This window comes from Acipenser ruthenus, chromosome 2, assembly GCF_902713425.1.
Source record: "Acipenser ruthenus chromosome 2, fAciRut3.2 maternal haplotype, whole genome shotgun sequence".
NCBI lineage: Eukaryota > Metazoa > Chordata > Actinopteri > Acipenseriformes > Acipenseridae > Acipenser > Acipenser ruthenus.
Window position 1 is genome coordinate 86,578,270 of NC_081190.1, and position 26,816 is coordinate 86,605,085.

The 26,816-nt window shown below is 39.0% G+C and overlaps 1 protein-coding gene and 1 long non-coding RNA gene across 2 annotated transcripts in view; one reads left to right on the forward strand and one right to left on the reverse strand.

Moving 5' to 3' along the window:
• LOC117409503 (neuronal acetylcholine receptor subunit alpha-7) overlaps window positions 1-6,856 on the forward strand; it is a 64,577-nt gene extending 57,721 nt beyond the window's left edge. Inside the window, exons 10-11 of the mRNA XM_059003126.1 lie at window positions 2,409-2,518; window positions 4,454-6,856. Coding sequence (XP_058859109.1) covers window positions 2,409-2,518; window positions 4,454-4,981 — 638 coding nt within the window. The 3' untranslated portion in view covers window positions 4,982-6,856. The remainder of the gene's footprint in view (window positions 1-2,408; window positions 2,519-4,453) is intronic.
• On the reverse strand, window positions 116-25,113 carry LOC131701970 (uncharacterized). The gene is made up of 3 exons (XR_009309205.1): window positions 24,448-25,113; window positions 473-526; window positions 116-208 (listed from the first exon to the last, which is right to left on the reverse strand). It is a non-coding gene; the product is annotated as an uncharacterized LOC131701970 (long non-coding RNA).
• Window positions 25,114-26,816: the final 1,703 nt, after the last annotated feature.

Consider the following 26,816-nt stretch of genomic DNA (forward strand, 5'->3'; position numbering starts at 1 on the left):
CACTTGTTGTTGATTCTTCACAAAAAATTACAGTTTCATATCTTTATGTTTGAAGCCTGAAATGTGGCAAAAGGTCGCAAAGTTCAAGGGGGCCGAATACTTTCGCAAGGCACTGTATGTATTTATTTTCTGTTTCTGCTCAGAGTACACTCTGGATTTGAGTTTTGCCCCACAACGCTATGACAGCTATGCTTTCTTCCTCTCCCCACTTCACATCGCAGTTGTCAGAAACAAACAAACAAACAAAAAAAAAAAACATTTGTAAAAAAAAATATATTCCGTGCTTTTAAGCTAATCATTGGTACAATCAAAAGATTTATTTAAATAACAATAAAAACAAACAACAAAAAGATGGTGTGTTTGAAACTAAACCAATAACTAACTGGTTTACAATAAAATAACTGGAAAAAACACAATCCAGGATAGTTTTTGTATAAAAAAAATTGATAGCATTTTTTTAAATAATTCTCACCGATATACTCAGATATTACAGTTTTGTTTCTTTGACGTCTACCGACGTCTGCACCTGTTTAACAAAGCAAAAAAGTTATTGTCAAAAGTTTACATAGCTCAGTGTATGGATATTTGGGGTACACTTTTGATGACAATTTCATAATAAAACGTAGATATTTACAGATATTCCCCAATATAAACAGTTAATAAATTCAGATATTCAGGACGCTTGTGTCTCAAGTCGTTCTTCTCTTTTTGTGATGCTGCAACGGCACTGCAGCTTCTTCTTGTTTAGATTCTGTGGGGGAGGAGCCGAGTGGCACTCACGTTTATATGCATGTGGCCATTTTCCAATTAGCACTCCGTTGCCTGAGTTATGGATTTAACCGCATCTCTGCCAAACTTACATTCACACATAACACGATTTACATTTAGGGCTTTCGCCCTGCCACTGTCACTTTGTTAAACTCCACCATCATAATGCATTAAAAAAATTCCCCACCCCCATCCCCACTCAATACAGCCATATAGGAAAGTATGTCATTAAATCTGATTAGAAAAAAGTTGTCAAATATAAACAGATTTAAATTTAAAACAGTTCCTGCCACACAGCGCCTTGTAGTACTTCCCACGACTCACATTTTGCCATTAATTGCTGTTTTGGAAGTTATGTTGGGATTTATGCATACTGTACTTGTATTGCACTTCCTGTTAATAAAAAGCTACTTATTGAAGCATTGTCAAATAGTACCGTGATTGTTATTTTTTTACGTATTACTTCAATTTTGAGTCTATGTATTATTTTTAATGGCAGTGGCACATTGTTGTAAAGTGTAACAGTTTAATTGTTTAGTAAATTGCGTGCATACAATTACTAAAATAACCAGAAAGCACATCCTTTTAGTCTCGTTCTCGTAGTTTATTCATTTGCGAGGGCTGTGCCTCTAAAGCCAGATTAGATCTTCTACAAAGGATGCTAGGCTCAGTACTTATAAAAGAGAATTACGCCTGCGACAAGTTTAAAGATGGAAGTTATGTTGCTGCAAATAAAAAGCTGTATTTAAAGAAAACATTCTTTGTTCACAAGAGGTTTAAAATTACTACTAATAGTGTAACCAGTCAATACAATTATTTAAAATGTACTAGACGTGCAGAACGTGTCAGTGATTAAGTATAAGGAAACTGAAGGAATTGATTAATTGGTTAATGAGTTGGTTATTGTGGATTAGTTTGCTGTGGGGTTTTTCTAATGAATTGGGGAATTAACTATTTCAACAAATGTACACAGATCTACTCAATTTAAAACTGCAGAAAGTAAGCTGTAAAACAGCAGACCAGTAAACCAATATTGTGCATATGATTATTTCTCCAGTATTAGAAACTGGAACCATTTATGTTAGGGTTCTTTCTGTAAAGTTAGGTAGAATGCTGAAGAGTTTAATGAATTTGAATATCAAACATGATAGCAATGTTTTAAGAACTCTTATGAAATGCTATTAGAGCTTATGATTAGATTATGCTCTATTCATGACACATTCTTCCCCACTGCTGGAAACTGATCTACTTCAACAGCTTCCAAAAAGTGCTTAAAAAGCTATATTTAATAAAACACTCTCTGGCAAAGTGTCATCTTTTGAATAGCACCCAATGTTCCTGCAGTTACAAATATAGGTATACAATGACAGGCAAAACAGATCATCCCTAGCTATAATGTTGCATAGAATGGTATAAAATCAATAGACTATAAACATGTAACTCCAAAGTCGGAGTTCATTTGAATGCAACTTATGATACAGGTTGTGAGAAAAAAAAACAAGCAATATCTACCATTCAACAATATGCTGGTAAATTTTGTGAAATTTGAAATTGATGTTTCACCTTATCTGAGAAAATCGTAAACAAGTGAGAAAATTATGTGCAAGTCCCTATAATGTATTACTGTTTTCTCATTTCAGCTCAGTACTTTGCAAGCACAATGGTGATTGTAGGCCTTTCTGTAGTCGTTACAGTGCTAGTGCTACAGTTCCATCACCATGACCCCCATGGAGGAAAGATGCCAAAGTGGGTAAGTGAAATAGAAACGTGATTAATGAGCATCCTGATTACTGAAGTTCTCACCTCCGTCGGGATTCAGCAACATATCTGTACGAAAATAGTAATAAATCCCAAACTGGAGAAAATAAATGCATAGATTGAATTACCTTGCTAGTGAGTAAATTAAAAGCATATTATGTAGCTGAAAGGTAAATTAATGACAACAAGGGTAATAAGCTAAAGGTTAAGAGATTCATGCCAGTTTCCTCTGGGAGATGCATTTCTTGAAAACAAACTTAAAAACCAAATGCTTAGGCTTTCATCCTGGGGTGTCTTTTGATAGATGAACATTTTCGTATGTGTGCTTTAGTTACACAGTATATTGATATGAAATCATTCCAGCTTTTAAGTTGTTTTGTCCCACTTTTTGAACCAAGTGATTTTGTGCTAATAATTGGATCAACAATTGAAGTAAAAAGCAATTCCCAGGAGCTTTTACTGTAAATCCAGTTTGTGTTTGAGTACCAGTGGAGAACTACATGGTCAGTTATGAGATTCATTAAAGTCAGCTGGTCTTTTTCTTTGAGAGCCTTCCCCTATACAACTGCAATCCACTATAAGAGCCCAGTATATGGTTAAGAACTGTAGCAACTGGCTCCAGAAAGCCATGAAACTTGTCAACTAGATGCCCCCAATGACGGACAACAACATCTAAGACTACCACAATGGGTAAAAAAAGGCACTGTAGCTGAGCCCTCTCAATGTTATTGCATTAACTGCACAATACAGGCATCCCTGATCTTGAGGAAGGACCCTTCATTAAGAGAACAAAAGTATTCCACATATTTCACTTTGCAATAGGAATAGAGGCAAAGGTCAACCACAGTTGGAGTAGGAGTTGAAAACGTTCAGATAAGAAGTACGTTTAGATTAATGGGTTCAGATGAAGGTTAATGCTGGGTTCAATTTTATTTTTACTCTGTGTTGTTCTCATTGGTGGTTTTAGTTCACTACACAGTGAAGACTGAACTGGAAAACAAACAGACATCCTTTTAATTAATGTATGGCTGACTATGCTTTTCATAATTGTTATAATAAAAAAAAGATGCACTGTAGAAGCCCATATGTGTATATCACATGGTTTATTAACTATGAGCAGCTTTAAAGCTGTGTGTTTCAGGTCTCATTATATTCATTCACCACCGAATCCCTTGTGATGTTAACTCTGATATGGGCTTCAACAGCACTCCCTATGAGCAGCTTTTTTTTTAGCACTCTGAATTGGTTAGATAAGCCACGGCATGTGTGGATGTATACCCTCTACCTACTTTATGCCAACCCAGTATTTCCGTTGTATAACAGACTGTTAGACAGATGATTTATTATAAAATGACTTGTGCAGAATAGACCATTCTTTAGAAATAACTCTTACTAGCAAATGCAAAAAAAACAGTTATACACAACTGCATACTGTATAACAGCAAAAAATCATCACAAGGTATATGCTGACAGCTTTGCCAGCATTCAGTAGTCATAACAAAGTTAATAGGTTTAATGTACTGCGGATCATTTATATATATTATTAATAAGCAAAGAAAAAAAAAAACAATAATAATAATAATAATAATAATAATAAAAACATTGTTACAGCCATGGGGAACATGTACGTTTTCACCACTTTACCAAAACATTGTCTCACTACTCAGTTTTCTCTTTCTTTCCATCTTTATTTTATTTTTAAGAATTCAGGTGGCATGTTCACTTCTTGAAAACAATGGCTACCGAGGAGTGGCTACCAAGGATGGGGGTCAAAACCAACTACTTAAAGTATAAATCACAAACATACAGGAGCTAAACACAACAGAGCACACTGAAATCTACACTTACTGTTTGTATTTTTACTGAAGATCTTATGATTGAGAGTTCAGAGTTCTTGATAAAATATGTGCCATTCCTGTTTTTGTAGATAAGAGTTCTTCTTCTGAACTGGTGTGCTTGGTTTTTACGGATGAAGAAGCCTGGAGAAGACAGAAAGCACCTCACATACAAATATAATCCCCATGCGCACCATTCCAGTGCCAGCAGTATTGAGATGAATGTCATACCTGGACAGCAATCGACCAACGGGAACATGAATATGTATTTTGGCTACCATGCTATGGACAGTCCTTGCTGTCCCACCAGCAGTGATTCCGGGGTAATGTGTGGAAGAACAACCAGCTCACCCACAGAGGACCATCAAACCATTCCCACCAGGACTCTCTCAGAAAACATCCCAGAAATTGCCAAAATCCTGGAGGAAGTGAATTACATTGCTAGTCGCTTCAGAGATAAGGATGAAGGAGAAGCAATCTGCAGCGAATGGAAGTTTGCAGCCGCTGTTGTTGATAGATTGTGTCTGGTAGCATTTTCACTCTTCTCCATTATCTGCACTTTTACAATATTAATGTCAGCCCCTAATTTTATAGAAGCTGTTTCCAAGGACTTTGCATAATACATGAAAGCAAAAGAAAAGTTGTCAATCACAAGAACTAAAGAAAGTGAAATAATTGTAAATATACACATATCATCGTAAAATATTAATCGTGCTAACAATGAAATACTGCAGCTTCTGAAAATTAGGGGAGTTTGCTAATTATCTGTCAACATTTGAATCTCTCACTTCAAAAATCATGAATACAAATGCCGCATTTGTTTCCTGTCTGTTTCTTCAGAACGTTATAATGCATAAGACCTATTTATATCTTTTGGTATATTCGCTTGATCGAAAACTCAGTTTGTGCTTCAGATTTGCTTTAGTCTTTGAAGTCTCCATGTTTCCCCCTTCACAAGCTTTCATTTGATTGTTACAGCACTGCTGTTGGTGTTTTACATTGCTGTGCATGAGATGCTGGCTCCTCGCTATATAGAGCCTTTTATAACCTAATTCAAGCAAAGATGATTTATTGTAATGTAATCATTTCTCCTTGAACCAGGATACTAGAATGAATACATCTATATTTTAGTCAACATTATAGCTGCTGAAAACACTGATACAACTAACATGCATTGGGCTTGTTTTGGGGAGACAAGAATTATGTTGTGTGGAAATTATTACTGTCTCATGTTGTAGCTGGGTGGTGGAAAGGAAACTTAGATGACATAGACATGGACAAAATTCAATGAGACAGTTAAAATATAAAATATAGGGTACTGACCTTTTCTTTGAGAGGGAAGTTTCCTCTAATACTAAAACTGTAAAAATAAAACCCTAAAAAAAAATCTTTATTCTTTATTTTATGAACTTGAGGGTGTTCAACATTGTAAGGAGATTTTACCTTTGTGTATCAATAGCACAGTAACTCAGTTTCAGGCAAATAGCACTGGTACAATATTTCAGGTGCAAGATGAACTTTTTGTTGTTGAGAATTCTCAAATTCCAAGATTAAAATGGTTGTAGCTAACAAATTAATTCCATAAATCTTGTCGTGCACTTCCATTTTCCATACAGATCAAAATTGTAAATTAATGAATGATGCACATGTTTTACCAAACATGTATTTTCATTTTAAGACAAATTATGTGTAGTTATAAGTAGTCCTGCACCAGTTTACTTACTACCATGCTTTGCAGCCAGCAACATGCTTTGACACTGCTGAGGTGAAATCTACCTAGGAAGTTAAATGGCAACACAGGAAAATACATTTTTTAAATGGGGAAAAAAGAGTCTGTCTTAACATGTGTTTATTTCAAAACTTCACCTTCAGATCTATGTAGCAAATGTCTGTAAGGTTATTTACAATCACTTAAATGTGTTGTTAAAAATATATACTGTAAAACTTCAACTAAACGCAATGCAAACCATTTGAATTTTTGGAGTGATATTGGATGTATCTATGTTTGCTTTGGTGTCTTTTATAAAATAGTCGTACAGAAAATAAAGTATATGTCAGAACATAACCAGAATATATCTACCCTGTATATAATAGACGGCAAATACATATTTAATTGAATACAGGTTTCCCATGCGTTTCTGTATGATCTGTATGAAATATGAATATGTCTGTTGATGTTTCTACTGCAACTTCAGTTCTTGTACTTGAGTTTCTGTGTTTGCTTATAGTGTCTCACAATGATTTGCTGTTGAGAAGTGTACTACCTTGATTTATTGCTGTGCTAAACATGTATATGCCCATGTTTTCAATATTCCTATTGCATTGTGTCCATTATTGCATTTTATATTTGACAGATGTGACAAAACTCCTTAATGATATAGTCTCAGGTTAGTTTACATTGCAAAATGTATAGGTCCCTCATTAGGTCCCTCATTTTTATTTCAAGTATCTCTATGTAAGAGTTGTTCAGTGTTTTATTAAAGGATATAAGCATATCTCTGCTGTGGTTTATGGTTATTAGTGTTTTTTTATTTCCTTCAGCACGACTCTTTAAACAGCAAATTAATGTTATACTTTGGCAGAGGCAACAAAGTGTGTGTTACAATATCACAGTACTTGTTGGTGTGTGTCGCATACAGGGTAGGTCACTGAACACATTCCAATATTCAGGACCACTATTACCTCATACCTAATAAACTGGCTTTGGGAAAGCCTTATTATCAATGTTAAATTTGCACCACAGTGCTCTAGATGCTGTATACAATACATGCATCTTCTCCACAGACTCATGTTTCTAACTTCACTAACTTATCGTCTGCAACCTACTGCTGGTACAATATATATGGGCTTTGGTTATTTCAGTACAGCAGGTTATGGCAATATAACCAATTCAATGTATGTTTGAACCAGGGTACCAGAAGGGGGAAGAACCAAATGAAATAGCGTATGGGCTTGTTGTGTGAACATAACCATCAGTGTGTGTGACAAGATGCTAGGTGGAGAAGAAATATAGAAGATATACAACAGCTACAAAATGCAAAATACTAACAATTATATTATTATTAAATAAATGGTGAGAACATTATTTTGGTGTAAGCTGGGCCACTCGCAAATCTCCTTTAATGAGGTTTATTTATCAGTTATTTAACAGTTCTCAAATGATTGATTGTTCTTGCCTGTGCAGTTATTTTATGCCAAAACAAAACGACACTTTATTGTATCTATAAAGTGCCACCACTTCAGAGAGAAAAATGCCTAGATGCTGCCTTCAGTCAACAACAAAGATTACAATATGAACCATCCAAAGGACCTGTACAATTGCACAGGAGCAATTCAAAGCCAAAGATAAAGCAATAAAAAGAAATAAGAGATTAAAATAATCTGATAATTAGTTAAACAAATAACACATCTAAGAAAATTCATGATAAAAAACTATGTTTTCAAGCGAGACTTGACTGTGCACAGCAAGAAAATCTATCATGCAAATGTGAAGTCTCGTTTTGATGTAGTTTAGATTCTATTTATCAAAATTATAATAGCATAATTTTGAATGGATTTTAACATGCATTGTGAAGGTAACAGCAATGCAATTGCACAGAATCCATACAATTTCAAACAATGTACAATTTGAGTCTTTCCTTCAGAAGAGTACATTTCTGGGACTAACTTAGGGCCAAAAACTGATTATGAGGGAATCAGAAAATGTTTGTTTAAATGCAACAGTTAAATCAAAGGTAACAATATGGTTCTATTCCTTTAACTTCTGTGACAGGGCAGCGTTGAGCCACACTTCCCTATAATTGTTTAAGCACCATGTACAGTGCAATGTAACAGAACTACTCAAATTGAAGGATCAAATATGGAAAAAATAAGTCAAAAAAGTTGTTACATATTCGTCAATAAATTGTGACAGCTGTTGATATGCATTTCGTGGCTACCCCCACTTAAAAGCATGTACTGCCATTTCGACTTCAGATTTGATCATTAGTAAAGTGGTTGCTCAAGTGATGACATTGCTTCTTGTTGGTTTATGAATCATCTAATGATGCCAGGTGGTGGCAGATTTTTTTAACTGAAGTCCAGACTGCCAGAGCTGTCCAGATGCTGGAATCTGGGGAGCAGCATTATCTCTGGCTTTATTTATAGGACATTGCCATAAACATGTGTGCCTATCGAAGTGAGTCCATACACACCAGTCTAAATCGACTAACACTGATGCAAGGCCTCCCTTATGGGACACTTACTGTGCAGCTTTTAGAAATGCATGAGGTCTAATTAATTGATCTAAACACTAGCAGATCTACTGCAAATACTGCTGAATAAACAAAAAAAGTATTTAGGTCAAGGAACAGGTTGCAACTGAACCCTAATACTATTTCACTCACCCACAGGATACACAACTAGCCCTCTCTTGCGCCCTTACTGAGCACAAATCTAGCATTTATCCATAAAGCCTCAAATGACCCCTCCCCTGCACCCTGAACCTGTAAGGCTGCCACTTAGATGGCAGTTTACTTTCATGTCATACTTTTTGCCCTGGTTCAAAGGCTCTGGGCAGCCCGATCATACTCAACCTTTTGTGCTTGATTTCCAGATTTTTCATGGGCCACTACTAGCCTAAGTACGTAAACACAAGTTTACAGTTTTAGTTTTCTTAAGTGGAAATACTATATTGATAGGACTGTTCTCACCACAATTGAAACAAAAGACTTGATCTTTCTCACTTTTACCCCAAACATGCTAGTGATGAGGTTTCTGTCTACTTACAGTTTAACTTTTTATTTTAAAAATAAACAGTAAACTTAAAACAGCAAAATGACCTTTGTGCAAATAAATAGACATCAATAAAAACTAAATACATTACCAAGAACTTTTTACACAATTATTATACCAAATTAATCACCGTATTATAACAGATTCTAAATTATTTTCTATGTTTAAATACAATTAGAGTTCTTACCAGTAAACAGGAACACATTTAATGTTTGAAACTCATTGTCTGGAGCTCGGTGTTATTTACATATCGTTGATACACGGCAGTTTCAGTTTCAAGATACATCTGTATATTTTAAGTGGATGGAAGCTGAAAATACTTTTTAAGAACACCCTTTTCTTATGCCAATACAGTTCTAGCATCATTTTAATAGCAAAACTGTACTTATCTTAAGTATTTCAGTTGTGGGGAAACCTCAACGTTTCTAGAAATATATTTGAAAGGCAATTCTCATCCCTCTTATTAAATCTGCATTATGCCACACTAGCTCTAGCGCTCAACGCTGCCAAAGGGGCTGGCTCATCTGAGAGGAGCTTCAGTGCTCTTCGAAGACTAAAGTCATGGCTTTGTGATTCCACGACTCAGAAGTGGGTGAATAATATAGCCATTTGCCACACTCATCACAACATTGTGCCAACAATTTATTGTTTTGAATGATTGCCGCAGGAATGTCTTTGGATCTTTTAATTAGACATACAAGGGATGCAATGTTTTGTTATACTTGTTTATAATATTTTATTTTTTCAGACTCAATAAAATCATCAACATGCCCCAGCTACAGAAACTGCTCCCAACCCCCCCCCCCCCCCGCCCCCCCGCCCCCCCGCCCCCCACTTTTGAAACCAAAGTTACACCACTGAGCATAACCATTGGAAAAGCATCATAAAACTGCAGAAATACTGTGCTAAAAATAATATGGCAAAACTTTTATAAGGGTTACATCATGAAAAAACAGAGACACTTATTTAGATAGATGAGTAAATGGGTCAAAGAGAAACCCAGATGTCTTTTATTCAATCCAATCACTGATACTGGGGAGGCATTAGAAAGATCCAGTTCATAATACTTCTACACCCATAATACATCCGCCAATTGAAACAAAACTGCACCAAAGGTACTGTCTTTTGGTGAAGCATTAATGTCAGATGCAGTTAAGTGCAATTAACAAGGGTCAAGGAATTATATTTCCCACTATATGCGCAATGCAGGCAAATTGCCCACTCTAAAATGTATGAAATGGAAAAATTGCCCACATTTTTAAGAAATGGACTCAAGGTCAATTATCTACAAGTCCTAAGTGCTGCGGAGGACACATTTTATTGTCAACAACAACAACAACAACAAAAATAATAATCTCTTAGCCTGCATGATATTTATATCACAGTTTAAATCAAGTTTTACATTTATTAACATCAGTTCTACTGAAGAAGATCCTTTGGCCGTACATTTAAACAGAAGTAAAAAAATTAATCAGAAAAAAATTGGAAAAGCTTTGTTCTTTCCTTTTGCAATATATCACATTCGTATGACTCTAGAACTAAACGCCTCGTAACTCCAAAAAGTATTAAGTCTAAATTGCATGATTGATCTAAAAGACTAGTCTATAAAATCTTCTGCTTCTATCATGCTGTGCAGTCCAGCCAGCCTTGTCTCAAAGCCTGCCACCCTAGCCTCAAGGTCAGAGACCAGCTGGCATCGTTCACAGGCGTATTCCCCCTGGATGGGGTTATCCAGAGAAGTCCACATTCTGCAAACCTGGCACTGCATGTTGGCCTTTATATAATATTCGGATTTGTTTCCAAGGGAGAGCTTTACTGTTGTAAATTTATCTTACTTTACCAGTTTAAAAAAAATATTACCCTATAGCAGTGGTTCCCAACCCTTTTCAATGTAGGGACCACTTTGGTTTTTGGATTTTTCCCACAGACCACTTGCCAACAATTTTTTTCACAACAGCATTTAGAAACTAAACCTGGGAGAGGTTATAACCCAGGGAAAAAAGGTTATCTATACAGTATGTACTATACATACACTATCACAGATTCTTTTGAAAATCAGGTAATTTATCACAATAACCTTTCAATGAATGCCCAAGACACATGCAAATCAATCAAATAAAACACATACAATAAACCAAGATAATGAAGAAATAACCAAGTAGGCAAGAAAAAGTTAAAAGCACAATTTCAATCAAATACAGCAGCAGTTACACAATAGACTGGACTGAGAGGGAGGAATAGCAAGGACAACCCACCGGACTTCAATCAACCAGCAATTACACAGACCACAAACCTCTAGTCTGCAAAGCATTTCTCCGTCAAAAAAAAAAAAAGAGCAATGCAAATGTATTGTCTCACTACAACCAATCCTGTTTCTATACGACCAGGAAACAAACAGAATCGATATTCTCACTTTCTTTCTCATCAATTGATTTAATGATTGTCTTAATTGGTTAGAATTAATGTGTGTTGCAGGTATTTAGCAATTGACAATTAAGAGATACCTATAAATCCTGCAGGATTATGGCACTCCAGGACCAGGGTTGCCTACCCCGATTTAAGATATCAACCAGATAGTTCAAGTAGAAAGAATTAACAACGTGCAGTGTCTAAAAAAAGTACCAGGTGCATCAATTAGAAGCAATGACATAACCGCAGCAGATGAAAGGTAAGCTACCGATAGTTAAAACAGCATCAATGTATTCTAAATGACAACAGCATTCAGCTATTTTCTATAATTAAACAATGCATTATCAACATCTTTAAAGTGCTGTGTGCAATCATGGATTTATTAAAGAAGCCCCAGTACTAGTTAAATATACAAAAAGTAAGGAATATATTATTAGAATACACAGCACTATACTCTTGTGTGTTTTGGGGGCTTGAATACAGTACATTTACTGACAGTTAACAAAAGCCTATTAGGTGGGAGTTGGGAGGTCAGGGGAGTACTGTACCAGTGAATCAGGAGTGTGTATTAATATTACCTCTGAATATCGGTTTGACTTCTGTTAAAACTAAAATATATCCTACTCGTTTGCTTTTTTTCTCACTGTAATTTACCTGCTTGTTTGTAAGTTCTCTATAAAGATAGTAAGCAAGTTATTTTATTTTTTTTATAATTGTACAGAACTGAGTAAAATCCCAATTGAACAAACAACAAAACAACTAACCCCCCTACAAGAAGATATCTTCAGCCAGCTTTCGGATAGCGCTTAGAGTGACCGGCAAAGCTCTAAGTTCCTCTGAGTTTAAGTATTCACCATCCAAGCTGCCGACGAGGTAAACAGACAGCCCTTGTTTTATCCCCTGCTGTGTTGGCACGGAACTCTGGGGGAAAAAAAGGGACGTGAAGGACTGCCGTGCTGTAAGTAGATCATCTTGGGTTGTCTGTCGGGTCTCTACTATAAAAGAACATTTGCTTAGGTGGGTGTACATTAGTTTGTATTACATGCTGGATTGGGGTTGCAGTCTCTTTGTACATAGGCAAGGTTGCGTGTTTCTTTATTTTTTGAGCAGGGGTAGAAAAAAATACCTTTATGTTTCTTTATTGAGAGCGGCGTTGTCTATTAAAAAGCTGATATCTGAGTGAGGCATTAATTCTAGGGCGGCGTTAATTCGAAGTAATGCGGTATATAACGTACCTAACGAATGAATCCTCGCTATCAGTTCATCAAGGAATGTTGTAATTTTACACGTTGAAAGTTGCTGATGGCAAAGTTCCTGTTTCTTTTGTTAAAAAGGATGTTTTTTTTCCACATTCTGAATGCTTTGTAGATAAATGGCATCTCAGTTTTTCAGGATGAGTTTTGTTTGACAAAACCTGACAAATAATGCACTGGGGCTTGGTCGGTTGGGAAATGTAAATACCAATGCTGGTCCTCGTAACCGTTACCTCATGTAGCAAATCAATTATCTAATTTCAGTCCAACCACGTTCCGCACATTGATATTGCAGGGATGGAATGTAACCCCCTCCCTGCCAAACTTACATTAAAAAACTATACAACTTTATTTACAAAATAATACAACACGCAATTGTGCCCTGACACCGTACGTTACTGCCCAAGTGATTTAGTGCTGCTTCTCTTTAAAGCTTCTAGCTGGAGATGAGGCCCTCAACACTGTTGTAGTCTCACATACCAATTCAACATTAAAAAAACTACAAATACAATAATTGTCAGCCTGTTATAGCCATATATAATTTTGTAATTACAAAAACAGTAATAGAAAAAAAAAAAATCGGTAAATCATGTACAATTATGTTGTGGTGAAATGTATAAAGTGAATTACAAAACATTATAATGCAAGTAGTTGCAAAATGCTTCTTAGCTCCAGATTGTGAAGGACTGCTTCACAGCACTAAAGTGGCTTCTGCTGGTAAGGCAACTGGTGAACTCAACTGGACACCTGCAGAGCTCCAACAACTGTGAACTCACTTGGCAGTGCGATTGGTGGATACCCACTGACTTAGTTCTCCTACACATTTGTGTGGTGTTGCTGTAATGAAGGAAAATAATTGATTTAGTACAAGTCAACACTGAGGCAACAGAGTTCACTAACCGTAAGTTTCTCCATAGTTGCAATCCATATTCGGCTATAGTTCAGCAAAGGTCAACGATTCATTAAGAACATAAGAACATAAAGTTTACAAACGAGAGGAGGCCATTCAGCTCATCTTGTTCGTTTGGTTGTTAGTAGCTTATTGATCCCAGAATCTCATCAAGCAGCTTCTTGAAGGATCCCAGGGTGTCAGCTTCAACAACATTACTGGGAGTTGGTTCCAGATTCTCAATTCTCTGTAAAAAAGTGCCTCCTATTTTCTGTTCTGAATGCCCCTTTATCTAATCTCCATTTGTGACCACTGGGGTTAATTAATTAAGTTGGCCTGGGGTTGATTACCTCCTAATAGTATTGATTGAGGCCAATGACTCATGTTGTTTTAAACTTCACAAGATAAGCCTGCTAGACTTTTCTTGGTGTGAAAAAAATGAAACCGACATTCAATAACATTTCTATGTATTTTTAAAAAATATATATTTACCTGCCTGCCTATTTTATGACTACAGTATTTTAATAGACAACTTTAAATTAAAAAGAAATAATGTTCATAATTTATTTTCTCTAGCATGGGTAATGCTTTGATGGGTAACATTTCACATGTGTCACTGCCTATGGTTATGTCCGGGACAGTTCATTAACTGCTATACCGAACACAATGTGTGTGGTGTTTTGTTTTTTGAGTGTTTTGGTAGCATATTGAATTGATTTTATTAAGTTTCTTTTAATGTTTCAATATATGAAAATGAATTTGAACTCTACTGTACTGAACTCCAAATAAAATTACATCTAAGAATGGGGAATAAACTCCCCTAAATTCATGAAATTGAGGTTAAGAAGGGGCAATGTGCACGTCAGTGATTTAGGTGTGGCTGCATTACCCTTAAGTATCTGTCAAACAGATGTCACGGGTGACAAGTGTATGTGATTTATTGAATTATATTGTTGTGATTTTTAGAATGTTTTATTTATTTTTCCTTTTTTCACATTGTGGTGTTGGAATGATTTAATTTAAGCACGTTATTGATGTATTGATTTATTTTGTTTTTTACGTTTTCATACACACGCGGTGTTACCTGTTCCTATGGCAACGTCACCGGTGTCTACAGCTTGAAATCACTGTTTGGATCGCAGGTGTGGACAATAATTTAATCAGCTGTTCACTATAAAGAGGGAGTAAAAAAAGAGGATTGAGAGAGACGCAGTTCAGAAAATGAGTTCAGAAAATAAAGTGAATAAACGAAGTTAGAACAAGGTGGAACGAAAAGAAAAGAAAGAGGAAGAAACAAGATAGGGAGAAAGCAGAATGCGGGGATAGAGAAAAGAACAACACGAATATAAGACTAAAGAAAGCAAGGAGATCGGAGTGTTGCAGGTAGCGGCACGGGACCAGGATGTGAGGAATTTGGGGTGTTGTTGGCAGTAGTACGGGACACTTGGTGTACTGGGAACGAGACTGAAGAGAAATCGGGACGTGAGGAGTTGAAGACGACCAGCTGAGCGGCGTTGGTTGGAGAGAAGTGAAAAGCACGAGCACTTTGAGAGAGAGAGAGCTGCCCGAGACGGGGGCGTGACACGATTTTGGCGCAGTCGGCAGGATCGACAGAGGCTGATAGCAACTAGACACCATGCCAGGGACAGATCCCCAAGCTGCTAACCCGCCTGTAATGATGATGCCTTTCTTTATGGGGGCACCTTGGGTTCCCAAATATAAGGGTACTGGATCAGAGATTAGATTAACAGAATGGAAGGGCCAAGTACAAATGATGATGCGTATGCAAACTTTATCTGAAGCGCAGCAAGTAGATTTTGTTATTGGGGCACTAGAAGGTGAGGCTAAACGGGAGATATTACTATTAGGTGATCGAGATAGACAGGCTCCAGAACAGATTTTTAAGCAGCTTGATCAATTGTATGGTGATAGGGTTCCAATTGCAGTACTGCGCTCACATTTTTTTAATTGCACCCAAGGATCTAATGAGAGTTTGCAAGCCTTTACCCTCCGTCTACGAGAATTATTCTGCAGGTTACAGCGTCGAGACCCACGCGGCCTGGATAGTGGAGATACCCTCCAGCGTGACCAGTTCATCCTGGGTTTGAGGAGAGAGAGCCTGCGACAGGAGTTACGGAGGCAAGTGAGGAGGAATGAACGCCTGTCATTTGAAGAGACTCGGCGGGAGGCCGTACTGTATGATGAAGAGCAACATAGTGAGGAGGGGAGCTCGCTTGCCTGTCAGACTGTAAGTAAGAGTGTTTTGAACTCTGTAGGAAGTAACGAAGAGTGGGGAAAAGCCTTTAGAGAACAAATGCTCCAAGAAGTGAAAGGTCAGTTTCAAGTCATGACGCAGGACCTGGTTAAAGAGCTACGAGCGGAATATAGTGGACGTCGCGGGAATTGCGCTGTAGTTGCGGCTCCTTACGATGTACCACCAGAATGGAGACGGAGAGGCTTTCAGGCGAACCACTTTATTGAACCCCAGCGACATCAATGGGATCCCCGAGGTAGGCCAATCTGTCGCCAGTGTGGGAATAGTGGGCATATGGAACGACAATGTAGAAATAGAAGACAGGAATCGGTTTTAAACTAGAGGAACCTGCTGCTGTGGACCAAGCGGTGGGTGACTCTAGTGTAGGTCCCTCTATGCCATTTGAACATGTAATTGTAGGAACGTGCCCCCGGGTGGAGATACTGGTGGAAGGTGTGCCAGTGCGATGCTTGCTGGACACGGGTTCACAGGTCACGATGTTAACAGAGAGCTTTTTTAATTCTCAATTTAAGGATAAAGTGATCCAGAAAGGCAATGAGAAGTGGTTGACCTTGAGGGCAGCCAATGGCCTGGTTGTCCCATATGTGGGCTATGCAATTTTGGATTTTGAAGTCCGAGGGGTGAAGATTCCGGCGCGAGGGGCTGTCATAGTCCGAGACTACTGCTTACCGTCCTGTCCAGCACTGTTGGGAATGAATGTGATTACTGCTTGTTGGACTGAGCTGTTTCAAACTGAACAAAGTAACTCTAACTTTATTTCTCAGTGTGATCCTGCGAGTCAACGAGCGTGGGATCAGGCATTTGTAGATTGCCAGCGAGTGATCGTGGGTAAGGCACCTAATGGATTTATGGGGACCCTTCGGCCTGCGTATAATAGGCCAGTTCGAGTCCCTCCTCAGAGTGAGGTAGTTATATGGGGTAAGACTGGAGCTGTGAAGACCGGCCATTCATATGATGCCATTGTGGAGCCTACTGGTGAGGTAGCATCCGTGATGGTAGCCAGGACTCTTGGCACCGTGAAGAATGGGCGGATTCCTGTTAGGGTGAGAAATGTGCATTCCTATCCTGTGTTTCTGGGCAAGTACCAGAAGCTAGCGAATGTGTATGTGATAGATCCTCTGGAAGTAAAGGGGAAGACCGATCTTCAGCTGACTGAACTGGAGCCAGGTGTCATGGAAATTAAGGTAGTTGAAGCTAAAACGCATATGGTAGATCAGAATGATTCACAATCTCCTCAGTTTTCATTACAGGGTGATGGCCTGACACCCCAACAACAGGAACAGTTGGATGCATTATTGCTCAAGTGGAAGAAGGTCTTTGCGGAGCACGAGGAAGATTATGGCCGGACTGGGGCTGTGCAACATCACATCCCCACTGGAAGTGCTGCTCCAATTCGAGAGAGGTACCGACCCATCTCGCCAATGGTGTATAAGGACATTAAGTCACTGCTTGGAGGCATGTTAGAATCTGGAATTATAAAGGAAAGCTGTAGTCCGTGGGCTGCACCCATAGTATTAGTGAGGAAGAAAGATGGTGCTTGGCGCTTTTGCGTTGATTACCATAAGCTTAATGCCGTGACTCACAAAGACGCTTATCCCTTACCTCGTATAGAAGAGGCACTAACTAGCCTGAAGAAAGCAGAATGGTACTCAACACTTGATCTCGCTAGTGGCTATTGGCAGGTGGAGATGGCTCCTCAAGATCGAGAGAAAACAGCTTTTGTAACACCACTAGGGTTATATGAGTTTGAGAGGATGCCCTTTGGCCTGTGTAACGCCCCTGCTACTTTCCAAAGGCTGATGCAGCGATGCCTAGGAGGGGAGATCTCAGAGTCTGCACTTGTTTATTTGGATGATGTAATTGTATACTCTGTTAACTTCGCAGCTCATTTGAAGCAACTTGACTCCATCTTTGAGAAGCTGTGGAGGAATGGACTTAAACTCCGATTGGAGAAGTGTAACTTGTTCCAACGACAAGTGAAGTTTTTGGGCCATGTAGTGAACCAAGGGGGTGTTTCCCCAGATCCAACTAAAATAGAAGTAGTACGAGATTGGCCAAGGCCGAAGACTGTCAAGCAAGTACGGAGCTTTTTAGGGTTTGCAGGCTACTACAGACGGTTTATTGCCAGGTTTGCCCATATTGCCAGCCCGCTTCATGGATTGTTAGTAGGTTCTGCGCAAGGAGGGAAGCAGAATAATAGGAAAGAGGTCAAATGGACTCCAGAATGCGAGGCTGCTTTTGATTGTCTTAAAGGGGAGTTGACTCAGGCCCCGGTGCTTGCTTTTGCAGATTTTACCTTGCCTTTCACAGTTTATACAGATGCAAGCCAACGTGGACTTGGAGCTGTGTTGTCTCAATTCCAAGATGGACAGGAGCGTGTTATAGCTTATGCCAGCCGGAGCTTGTACCCAGCAGAGCGGAATGATGCCAATTACAGCTCTTTCAAGTTGGAGCTTTTGGGATTGAAGTGGGCAGTAGCAGAAAAATTTAAAGAGTATCTAATTGGAGCAAAAGTAGTAGTATACACTGACAATAACCCTTTAGCTCATCTCCATACAGCAAGACTTGGAGCGGTGGAACAACGCTGGGTGGCACAACTTTCAAGTTTTCAACTTGAGGTGAAGTATCGACCGGGAAAGATTAACATTAATGCCGATGTTCTTTCTAGACTTCCAGAAGCAGGTTATGTGGAGCCAGGCGAGGGAGCTGAGGTTCTGCAATTACATTCTCAGGTCGATGACCAGGTGGATGACGAGCCAAGTTGGGGTTGGGACCCCAGTAGGTGGCAGCGAGAACAGGGACAGGACTCCGCATTGCAATGCTTGAGAGAGTATTTGAGTCGCGGGACCGTACCGACTGGACAGGAGCGGAGACGGGAGTCCCCCTTGTGGTCTGGCTGCAACAGTGGAAGCGACTTGAAATGCGAGATGGAGTGATGTGCAGGAGGACGTTGGACCCCAACACCCATGAGGTACAGTTACAAATTCTTGCCCCTGAGCAGAACAGAAAGCAGATCTGGGAAACTTACCACACTCATGCTGGTCATCTAGGAGTCGACAAAACCTTGTCTGTGCTGAGAAGACGTTTCTTTTGGCCCAAGATGGAGAAGGATGTACAGCACTGGCATGCAACTTGTAACCGCTGTAATCTGCGGAAAGCTCGACCAGAGGGTAGGGCTAAGCTAATGCCCATTAGAACTTCTGCTCCTCTTGAAGTATTAGCTGTGGATTTTTTATCGCTTGGTAGGCCAAATGATACTTACCAGTATATTTTAGTGGCGACAGATATGTTTACAAGGTTTACTTGGGCTATCCCTACCCGGGATCAGACCGCCATCACGACAGCTCGTGTATTATGGCAGCATATCATTCAACCGTTTGGGTGCCCCAGTAGGCTCCATTCAGATCAGGGTCCAAATTTTGAATCGGAGCTAATCAAGAGCTTGTGTCAGTACTATGGGGCCCGAAAGAGTAGGACGACCCCGTATCATCCTCAGGGCAATGGACTTTGTGAGCGGTTTAACCAAACCTTGTTAAATTTGCTTGGCACCCTAGAGGTGGAGCAACAGAATAGGTGGCCACAATATTTGCCTGAATTAGTTCATGCGTATAATAATACAGTGCATGAGACTACTGGATATACGCCCTTCTTCCTAATGTTTGGAAGACATGCTCGTCTCCCTACAGATGTGTTGTTTGGGACTCCAGAAGTGGAGAGGGAGGGAACTTTAAATGAGTGGGTTGCACAGCACCACGCAAAATTGTACAGTGCTTATCAGAAAGCAGGGAAGCGGTCAGGGCAAGCTGCTGAGAGGTCTAAGAGCCGCTATGATCGTACTGCTAGAGATGCCCCATTATTGCCTGGAGAAAGGGTGTTGGTATCTAGTAAACGAAGGAGGGGTAGAGGTAAACTAGCTGATAGGTGGGAAAGTGAACCCTATGTAGTTGTAGAGCGGACTGACTCGCAAGCCCCTGTTTACAGAGTTAGGCCAGAAGGCCAAGACGGTCCTACTCGAGTAATACATAGAAACTTGTTGAGGCCCTGTATTTTATATCCCCAGGAGATGTTGGATAGACCTCCTGAGATAGTAACTCAGAGAGAAGATGCATTGCAACCAATGTGGGGCTATTTGTTTCCACAAGGTGCTGGTGAAGGAGCCCCTCCCCCGAGGAGATCCGAAAGAGAGAATAGGGGAAGACTTCCAGCAAGGTATTTGCAGTAGGCACTTGTATTAAGGCCGCTGAGGACAGCGACCAATGCAGCAGGGAAGTGTGTCACGGGTGACAAAAGTGTATGCGATTTATTGAATTATATTGTTGTGATTTTTAGAATGTTTTATTTATTTTTCCTTTTTTCACATTGTGGTGTTGGAATGATTTAATTTAAGCACGTTATTGATGTATTGATTTATTTTGTTTTTTACGTTTTCGTACACACGCTGTGTTACCTGTTCCTATGGCAACGTCACCGGTGTCTACAGCTTGAAATCACTGTTTGGATCGCAGGTGTGGACAATAATTTAATCAGCTGTTCACTATAAAGAGGGAGTAAAAAAAGAGGATTGAGAGAGACGCAGTTCGAGAGACGCAGTTCAGAAAATGAGTTCAGAAAATAAAGTGAATAAACGAAGTTAGAACAAGGTGGAACGAAAAGAAAAGAAAGAGGAAGAAACAAGATAGGGAGAAAGCAGAATGCGGGGATAGAGAAAAGAACAACACGAATATAAGACTAAAGAAAGCAAGGAGATCGGAGTGTTGCAGGTAGCGGCACGGGACCAGGATGTGAGGAATTTGGGGTGTTGTTGGCAGTAGTACGGGACACTTGGTGTACTGGGAACGAGACTGAAGAGAAATCGGGACGTGAGGAGTTGAAGACGACCAGCTGAGCGGCGTTGGTTGGAGAGAAGTGAAAAGCACGAGCACTTTGAGAGAGAGAGAGCTGCCCGAGACGCTGGATTGGGAGTTGTGGGTCGTCATCCATTAGCTAAGTGTTTTGTTGTGGTGCATTATGATTGAACTATAGTAGTCACACACCTTCTCATTGAGTTATTGTTACTTTTTATTATAACTTATCAGCGGAGTCTTTTCCCTGTTCCCTGCTTTACATTACAGCCAGAATTAAACTGATGCAGGGCTGTATTTTACTGCTACAAATGCTGGTAGGTTATACTTGGCTGCTACACTAGACAATGCTGCTAAATTGTATCTGCTGCTAAAAATATATAACGTTTCAGGACTGTATCTGTTGCTAAACTACATAAAGCTGCTAGGTTGTATATGCTATTAGGTTATATCTGTTGCTAGATTATACTGTGCATTTATATATAGATCTAGATATCTGTGTATTGGCATATGGTTATAGATATGTGTTTGTGATTAATTTTAACTAGTAATTTGTTTGATAGTAATCTCTCTGGTTTTATTATACTATCTTAATTTGTTGGATAAAGCAGTAGATGAATTGGAATGTCTTGAAGTGCACTGATCTTTTGCTTTATTTTTATTAGGAAACCTGTGTCGTGTGCAATATCTTTTAGATCGAGACTGGAGGCCTTGCTCGGTTGCAGATTGAAATGTTCTTTCTCCACTCAATTGACTCTGGGGAAGGCTTGGTGCTATTAGTCTGTTGGCTTGGACTCGGTGGTGGAGTGGCGCCCCCTGTTGGGAAAGGGATAATTGAGCAGTTTTGAAATTTGGGGTGGCAGGAGATTGGAACCACGTCCCCTACCGACAATCCAGCCAGGGCAAGTGCAATATTGAATAAGGACTGGTCATGCACATTTTACTGTATTACTTTGACTTTTCTTGTTGGTGACGAGGTGTGCTATATTAATGCCAAGTTTGGACTATTTCCTGTTTTTAATAAAGAATTGCATATTGCTACTTCTCTGTGTTCTTTGATGTGGGCTAGTTGCTGTCCCCCTTTGTTGATAATTCGAACCTGTGTCAATGAAAGTAGAAGGTAATTTATAATAGAACAGAATTCCTTATTTTCTTTAAACATAAGGTGGCGTAGTCTGGCTATTTATTTCGGGGGCGCGACACAGAGTATAAATAATTTAATGTTAGAGATGTGTGAATCAACTGTAATTCAAATCAGAACACACCTGAACCTTGTCATCTTTGATTTCATCAGTTCTGACACAGTTTAAATACAGTACCAGTACTGTCGAACAAAAAAAAGCAGCAAACATTATTATTATTGCTGTGAAACCAGGATCTAACTGATCTAATAGATTTTTATTTGACAGTATAACCATAATCCAATATGCTTTCTATGTTTTATGCTTTATGTTCTTGTACATACAGTATCAAGAATACGTGATTTATAGATTACATTTGAATATGAATAATCATTTTGCTGCACATACTCTTGAACTATTGTCAGTTTTTTGTTCTCTTTCCAGGAAATCAACAAACATGACTGGGCTTGACATAATAGAAAAAAGTATTTTTACAAGGTTGTAAAACTATGCTAAAACCAACATTGGTAAAATTTACAGTTTTACTTTTTACATTCTAAAAGAGAATTTAAGTCCAAGAATGGCAGAAGTAAGTTTGGCAATTGCATTTGTCTATGACATTTCTGTTGGAACATTTTATTTAGAGATAAATGAATTGTTAGGTCTTAGAATACAACTCATAAATTGAGCATAGGTTCTGGTTACATTCTTAATGAGACTAGGGATCTGAGTAACATCTCTTAGTCTCCTGAATTCTGGTTAGAACCTGGGAAGCTGATTGTATCCTGGCTTTTGTCTTCAGAACAAAAGACTGACCAACAGGACAATGTTGGAAAAACAAATCCTTCATGTCCAGCCCTAACACGAAATATATTTGCCTTTTGGGGAGACCACTGTTTTGTATCAGAGCTACAAACCAATTGCTAAACATCTTCACAAACAGTAAACTAGGTATAAAACAGGTTTTGCTTAGAAAATCCAGCTGGTTTATGAGGGGGTCATGAAAGCTAGGCCCTCTAAGGGGATCTGGACAGAGCAGATACTTCAAGGGGTGATAAGAGATTTGTATAACTGTAACTAAGAAACTTGTTTTCTTCTGATTGGATTAAAGGAAAAAAGTGATGTCATAAGGTTAAGTTTTAACTACAACATTGTATTTTCTTGTTGATTCGGTTATGACCTGTGCTTAGGGACAATGGAGTACCCAACTGTTCAACTGTATTGAATAAAACAACACTAGCTCCCAACTAACCTTTTATTTTTAAAAGAACAATTTCCCATTTGAATGCAGCATATCAGCGGTTTGTGATTCATAGTTTTGTTTTGAACTGCACATAATTTGGTGTAAATGATCAAAGAGAATTGAAAGACCTAGTGAGGAGACCGTTCTACAAACACTGAACAGACAAATCTTTCGAACACAGTATTAAAATGCCTTTTGAAGAACGAAGCCTAGAATCAGTCAGAATGAGCAATTCAAATCACTTGCAAACCACAGTAATTAAACCAAACTTCAAAGCCATAACCTCAAAAAAAATAATCTTTAAAGCAATGCACAACAAGAGAGCATTTCTTCTGAAGGAAATTACTTGACATTTCAGAATCTAACACCTCTGACTGAAAAAACGTTTTTGTTCAACATTAACTACTTTGGTAAAGCAGTCTTCTCTTCCCCTGCACAAAATGCCCCATTAGCAATTGAGCTATCCAATGTAACTGAACTGGCAATGACTACAGCCTATAATGCTTTGAAATAATTTGTCAAAATGACAATTTCTCTCTATGCCTTTTATCTGGGAAGGAGGATATGCAACGGCTTTCATAGTGACTATGAAAAGTAAATGGGGCTCACCTCTGTGAATTGAACCTTCCTTGTTTGGCGAAGTAGAACCTTCAGCAGCACTTTAGATTACAGGGCGTGAATATTGGTGTACTAAAAACTGCAATAAATGTAATCTAAAAGTGCTACAAAACCATCTGTCAGACCATAAATACTGATTGAAAGATACACTAGCAGTTTTTGAGTTGTTTTTTTTAAAGGGCTGATAATCAAAGCTGTAAAATCTACTTTTTTAAATTGAAGATTTTTGGGTTTTTTACTTATTTGCATTTATTGGGGACCGCTTTTTGAAATTCCAAACTGCTGCTTGTTGAACAAGTATTATAAATATCAGGCAACCAGGATACAAGTACAGTGATCAACCGCCATGAACAACAGTCGAGACACCTTTTGTATCTCAGTGTATATTTGTTCAATCACTAATCAACTGGTGTTATGCCACCTGCCAGAAAAATTAGTCTACATGATTCAGAGCATGAAACTGATTTAATTGTTTTCTGTAAGTCTACAGTAAAAATTGTGCATACAATTAGATATTCCAAGCTACCAGCGCAAAAACTTTGTGAGTAATTTAAACTTTGTTTTTTTAACCCAGAATAACTACTGTCAAATTTCCAAGGTTGTGATTGTAAAAGAAAACAGACATACAAAATCTAGTTGTTGAATTGCTATTTAAGCCACTTACAACTCCAGAACATGTACTTGCACTGGTGTCTTTGTTTATGAGCTTCTCTGTCAGCATTCGAACAGTGAGGTCCTCCTGAGGTCCCAGTGAAGCTTTTCCAGATTGCCACAGATACCACCCCTCGGTTCCAGTGAGAATAACAGTCACAGACTTGTCCTTGTGTTTTGTTTTTCTTTGCCAGAAATTTCAACACATTCACAATCTTCCTATGATAGCTACTTTTACGCTCTGCCCTTAAAACACTTTTAAACCACGGCTGGGGTAACAACAACAACAAGCAATAATAGTGAGGTTCAGAGTGGTTCTCACATTGTTGTTCTTGGTAATGAGCTGGGCTAGTGCTTCCTCTTCTAGGCAGCAGCGTATTGCAGTGTGGCTCCTTGGTTCCAGTACAGTCCAGCTTGACACACTCGCTGGAGTGCTTGTTAGGTTCCCTGTAGTCCACCACTTTGGTTCTCTTTTTTCAGTTATTTTTAGCTAGATGGACTCGCTAACTGCAAACACAAAATGTAAACACCTTGGCAAACTTGTTGTTTTTCTAATAATCTAAAGCTAAAGAAACACATTCAAAAGATTTCAAAAATTAATTCCTTTTAGTTTGGTTTGGTTTGGTTTGGTCTCTTAGAGAAGTCTCCAGCTCTCTCAGCACATGCTCTTTACACAAGATCCTTCCTGGTTATTTTCCCCTTTGGGTCATGACCGCTTCCTTTTGACTCTCCAGGAGGTGGAACTTCCTGTTCCCCAAACCAATCACAAGAGACTGTCTCAGAAGCTTCTAGAACCCACTCAATGCCTGTCTGTCCAGGACTAAAAAGTGGTGGGTAGACCAAATTAACGAAGAAATTTCCCCATATACTTCACACAATACTATATAAATTATTCTAGACTGGTTCTCCACCCTAACTAACCTCCAATAATTTATATAGCGCCCATCTATGACTGGCACAATATATATATATATTGCAAAAGTATTCAGACCCCTGACCAATTCTCTCATATTACTGTATTACAAATGGTACATTGAAATTTTGTTCTGTTTGATATTTTATTTTAAAACACTGAAACTCAAAATCAATTATTGTAAGGTGACATTGGTTTTATGTTGGGAAATATTTTTAAGAAAAATAAAAAAACTGAAATATCTTGCTTGCATAAGTATTCAACCCCTACACATTAATATTTGGTAGAGCCACCTTTCGCTGCAATAACAGCTTTAAGTCTTTTGGGGTAAGTATGTACCAGCTTTGCACACAGTGTCGGAGTGATTTTGGCCCATTCTTCTTGGCAGATTTGCTGCAGGTTGTTCAGGTTGGTTGGACGACGCTTGTGGACCACAATTTTCAAATAGTGCCACAGATTCTCAATGGGATTGAGATCAGGACTTTGCCTGGGCCACTGTAGGACATTCACCTTTTTGTTCTTGAGCCACTCCAATGTTGCTTTTGCCTTGTGCTTGGGATCGTTGTCCTGCTGAAAGGTGAATTTCCTCCCAACCTTCAGTTTTTTAGCGGACTGAAGCAGGTTCTCTTGCAGTATTTCCCTGTATTTTGCTCCATCCATTCTTCCTTCAGTTTTAACAAGATGCCCAGTCCCTGCTGATGAGAAGCATCCCCACAGCATGATGCTGCCACCACCATACTTCACTGTAGGGATGGTGTGTCTTGAGGCATGGGCAGTGTTAGGTTTGCGCCACACGACGCTTTGAGTTTTGGCCAAAAAGCTCTATCTTGGTCTCATCTGACCACAAAGCCTTTTCCCACATCGCAGCTGGGTCACACTCATGCTTTCTGGCAAACTCCAGACGTGCTTTCAGATGGTACTTTTTGAGTAACGGCTTCTTTCTTGCCACCCTCACATACAGGCCAGTGTTATGCAGAGCTCTTGATATGGTTGACTGGTGCACCATTACTCCACTCCCAGCCACTGAACTCTGTAGCTCCTTCAAGGTGATTGTTGGCCTCTCTGTGGCTTCTCTCACAAGTCTCCTTCTTGTTTGAGCGCTGAGTTTTGAGGGACGGCCTTTTCTTGGCAGTGCCTGGGTGGTGTGATGCAGCTTCCACTTCCTGATTATTGATCCAACTGTGCTCACTGGGATATCCAAACACTTGGATATTATTTTGTACCCTTTCCCTAATCTATGCATTTGTATTACTTTATCTCTAACTTCTGTAGAATGCTCTTTGGTCTTCATTTTCCTTCAGATTCACAGCCTGACCAATGATCATTCAACAGTGGGGTTTTTATCCAGAAAATGTGACAGCAACTTTAATGGTTCACAGGTGGAGGCCAATGGTAAGGTAATTGTGTCCTCATTAGGGCAATTTCTTTCATCGGTGTAAACTGGGAGCTTCCACAGCACAGGGGTTGAA